The sequence below is a fragment of the Cydia fagiglandana genome, chromosome 14 (assembly GCF_963556715.1).
Source record: "Cydia fagiglandana chromosome 14, ilCydFagi1.1, whole genome shotgun sequence".
In the NCBI taxonomy this organism is placed as follows: domain Eukaryota; kingdom Metazoa; phylum Arthropoda; class Insecta; order Lepidoptera; family Tortricidae; genus Cydia; species Cydia fagiglandana.
In genome coordinates, this window is record NC_085945.1 from 3971722 (window position 1) to 3976160 (window position 4439).

Sequence of the window (4439 nt, forward strand, 5' to 3'; positions counted from 1 at the left end):
AGTCTTACACTATCTGGTACTTAAGTAGTAACCTTGTTTTGAATTTCATGGTTTGTAAGTCTTCTTTGTCTGGTCTGTCCTTTAGGTATTTGAATTTGGTCTACTGACTTTGGTAAGGCTTTGGTTTGGTGACTTTGGCTAAGGTATTAATGTCGCTGTATTGCAATGCATATTAGGCTGATGTAAGTGAAGAGCAGTAATTCCAAACATTATTTTTATGTATTGTGTTGAATGTGTGGTTCAAATCAAATATGGAAAATGTTAATTGTTATACAAACTAAGTACACTTGAACAGTTATTCATGTTTAAGTACACAAGCGGGAACAATTGAACAGTTTTAAAATAAGTCTACGGGACCAATGTTTCACCTGGGAAATGTATAAGGGAACAATGTTTCACCTGGATTTGCAGAGTTTTAAGCTTTTGTATGAATGTTATTTGCTTTCACCAATCTTTGGAAAGAGGTTTTCTAGTGAATATTCGGTGATTAAATTCAAATGGCAAAATTGGATTCCTTCATCTAAAACAAAAACAGATCATAAGTTTCTAATAGTGATAATAATAAGGATTCTCTGCCTCTGGCTTGTCTTAGATGGCTGGCCAAAGTAGAGTTGCAATACCCTCCATCCTCCATCCTCACACCGGTGTTGAGCCATCCTAGATGTTGATTTTTGTGGGGGCCCCTCTTATGGGGGCGAGTCATGGTTATTAGGCACGCATAGATCACTCGCAATTGCTGAAATTTAGAGTAACGTTGGCACATGTTGTGCATAATTTGGCTGTAGTTTCTTTTCAAGCGAGCAATAATATATAATGAAATCTTGCCTGAATTCCTCGTTTTCTTTTCTCAGCTTCGGTTGCTGTGCTCTTGTCGGTGGAGCAATCTCCAAATTTACTTATTCGAATTTATTTCGCTGGCTACTGTGCTTTATGGCACTGTTTTGTATAAAAGTGTCCACATCTTGTGTCTGACTAGGGTTGCCACCTTTTTACTAAGCAAATAGAGTAGTTCTCATCTTAATTCAAAAAATAAAAAGTACACACCATAAAAATAAAGTATTTTATTTTATTTTTTTAAATACATACTTTTTGTTCGACTTGGCGCTGTCTAACAATTTTTTATCAGTTTTAAAAATATTTATTGCGTCTAAACAGGGTAAACAGAGGTTTAGGTACACTAATAATTCGTTTCGAATCAGCTTCATTGAAGCTTTGTTTCTGTCGTCCCGCCACTTCGCATTCATTACGGAAAACACCCTTTCTGTAAATGCTGAAGTGGCGGGAACGGACAGTAAACGTGAGATCACTTTAAATATATTGGGAAACAAGGTTTCCTGGGAAAATATTGATTCCCATTTTTTAGCTGTGCAGGATTCTTTAAAACTGCTGTTGTATATCTTTTCCCTCACATCATTTAGAAGGTTTACTTCTGTGTAAAGGCAATCTATATCCAATTTAGATTGCATATTCAACATTTCAGTAATTTTTAAGATCTCTTGAAATGATAATGCAGAATTTAAGTCAAAATGACTTATAATAGCTAGCCAGTTATCAGGTTTAAAGTTGAACCATTTTTCTAGGTAACTTACAGCTTTTTCTATAAATAGATCAAAGTTTTTTAAAATTTTATTTTTTAGGCCCTGTGAAGATTGCTCAAGTAATTCTATTTTCTGCATTGTTATAAACCCATAAAATTTATCTTCTTTTCTTTTCAGTAAATCTTTTTTTATATTTGTCATTATGTTAAAAACATCCAATACTGTGATAGAATCACCCTCTAAGCTCTTCACAGTTTTACAAAATACATTTAATACATGGCTACAGAAATTTAAATACACTTCTATTAAATCTTTATCTTCATTCAATAATAATAAATTTTGCATTATTATTGGGCAATCTTCACCTAGACTAATAAAATAATTCCTTATTGGTGCCCAGTTTTTTAGAACTGTATCCACACAAGGCAAGAGTGAAAGCCAGCGTGTTCCTACATGGCGTTTCAGTTCGTGGAAATTACCATCAGCAGCTTCAACAAATTTTTTTAAGTCTTCTCTCCTAACTGCTGAATGAGCAAAGTGACTGTAGATTTTTAAAATCACGTTTTCTATATCATAAGACAGGAAATCCATGGCACGCTTTACACAGTTGTGAATAATATGTGCATGGCAATTGCCTTTTAATACATCAGGGACCTCCTCTCTAATATTAGTAAATAAAGAATGTCGAGCACCAAAGTTTGCATTTGTGTTATCAGCACTAAATCCAGAAACATTCTCAAAAGTCAAATCCAGGTTTTCTAATGACTCCTTTATAGAACTAAACATGCCATCTGCACTTTCATTACTATTTTCATAAGAAATCCAGCAACTTAGTTTGAAGACCATTCTTTGCAGAAAAATATTGCACAACAAGTGGAAAAAGCTTAATATTTTTTTTATTAGAGGCATCTGTTTGAAGGCTGAAGTACTGGTCTTCATTTTTTAAATCATCCACAACACCCTGAAGAGAATATGGCCCCAACACCTCAGTCACTAAAGCTTCCATTTTTGTTCGGCCTAACCGTATGCTGGTGGCTGTGCTTGAGTCAACGTAGATAATTTTATTTAATTTCACTAGACAATCCATACTGTTGTATGAAAGATTATGTTTTATAGCATGATATGTCAAGGCAAGCTCAGCCGCTGAAACATTCTCAGTGTTATTGTTGAGACATGCAGTGTTAGATGTAGATGGAGTTGTCAGGAATTTACTTAAGAGCCCAGATGTTTTTTTAATTTCCATTCTTTTTTTGTGTGTATTAGTATTCTCATGTTGCTTTATCTGGAAATAAAAAAAAACAAACTATGTTACCTCCACCTTCACCCTTCACCAGTCCACCCTCTCAGGCCCTCAATAAAACAAGACAAGTATGTATGATACAAGTACATATTTATGTACTACATTATTCTTACTAACACAAAATTGAACAGAGTCACAGACACACCATGGCAGTAAGTTAGTTTAGTAATTTTAGTATGCACAAAAACACTCAAACAATACAGTATAGTTAGTTAAGTTAAGACTGTTAGAGTTAAAACATGCACCAGTAACTTGACCAAACAACTAACCGTGAATGAAACTGTATATTAATCGGAATTGTATACCTGTCTTTGAAGTGTGTGTAGGTACTAGGTACGGTCAGACGGTCACGTCTATAAATATATAAACAGTCATAAATATGGTTACACCCTTATTACATTGACAATAAGGTGTAACTGTTTACATATTTATGTTCCATCTGTACCTATATTTATGGAGCCGACTGTACTACATAAATTATATAATATGTTAATATGTAGTATGAAAAATATTATTTTTGGCACATGGCTTAAAAATTAATGTATTCAAATTCTTCAATAAAAAACCAGTTAAAAGGCTTCATTTCATTAATCCAAATAGGTAAACTAGGTAATCTATGTAGTTTAGCCAGTGAAGGGTAATAGAATAGGTACCAAAAAAAATTAATGCTCACCTGACCTACGCCACCTGTTCCGATAACAATAACAACACCACACGCTGTGCATTTTGCATTAAAATCGTTAGTTTCATCCTTCTTTAGCCAAGGGAAATCGGCTTCCCATTGAAATTTATATTTTTGTGCACGTTTTTCTACTTTACGTTTTTTTACCACGCGAACAGTCCCATCTTCGTATTCTTCGTCACTTAAGTCACTTTCCATTTTAAATTTAAGGAATCTAACAGTCAAAACACCTTTTAACACTGTTTTAAAACTTATTCTCAACAAAAGTTTAGCGCAGAATCACACACAACACAAGAGACAAGACAGAAAAACGACAGATATTGGGGAATGGGGATACCGCGAAAATTTTATTGACACTATTGACAGTGGCAGTGGCAGCTGTCAAGCCTGTCAATGTCAATTTCAAAATGCCAAGCGGTAATGGGGCCCACAAACTCATGTCCAACCAACGTCGGTAAATGAAAAGGACGCAGCGATGCGTTCATATATCTGCGTCCCTTATGTTTGCCAACGTTCGCGTTGGTCATGCATGTGTGTAGGTAGGCACCATAAAATGCGAAATGTAATAAAATTTCGTTCAGAAACATACTCTAAAGTATTTTACTGTTCAATTTAAGTATGAAAATTTATAAAATATGTGTGTTTTACTTAAAAAAATACTAATCACTGATGAATGTTGTAAATAAAGTATTTTGGCGTACTTTATGTGTTTCGTAAAAAATAACGTACACACGGCTAAAATAGAGTACAATACTTTATATTAAAGTACGGGTGGCAACCCTATGTCTGACACGAGTTATCAGTATTTGAAATATTAGCCTTCTTATCCTGAAATAATTAGTAAAGGGCACTACCAAGGGGATACGGTTTCATTTTTAATTTTATTTATTTAGGTACGTAATAAAAATACAATTATTCT

The 4439-nt window shown here is 34.1% G+C and overlaps 1 protein-coding gene across 1 annotated transcript; it reads right to left on the minus strand.

Annotated features, from left to right (window-relative positions):
* Positions 1-516: 516 nt before the first annotated feature.
* LOC134670827 (uncharacterized) lies at positions 517-4008 on the minus strand. Its single transcript, XM_063528648.1, has 3 exons — positions 3512-4008; positions 1327-2820; positions 517-520 (listed from the first exon to the last, which is right to left on the minus strand). The coding sequence occupies exons 2-3, from the start codon at positions 2475-2477 to the stop codon at positions 517-519; spliced, it is 1155 nt and encodes a 384-aa protein (XP_063384718.1). The 5' UTR covers positions 2478-2820; positions 3512-4008.
* Between the last annotated feature and the right edge of the window lie 431 nt (positions 4009-4439).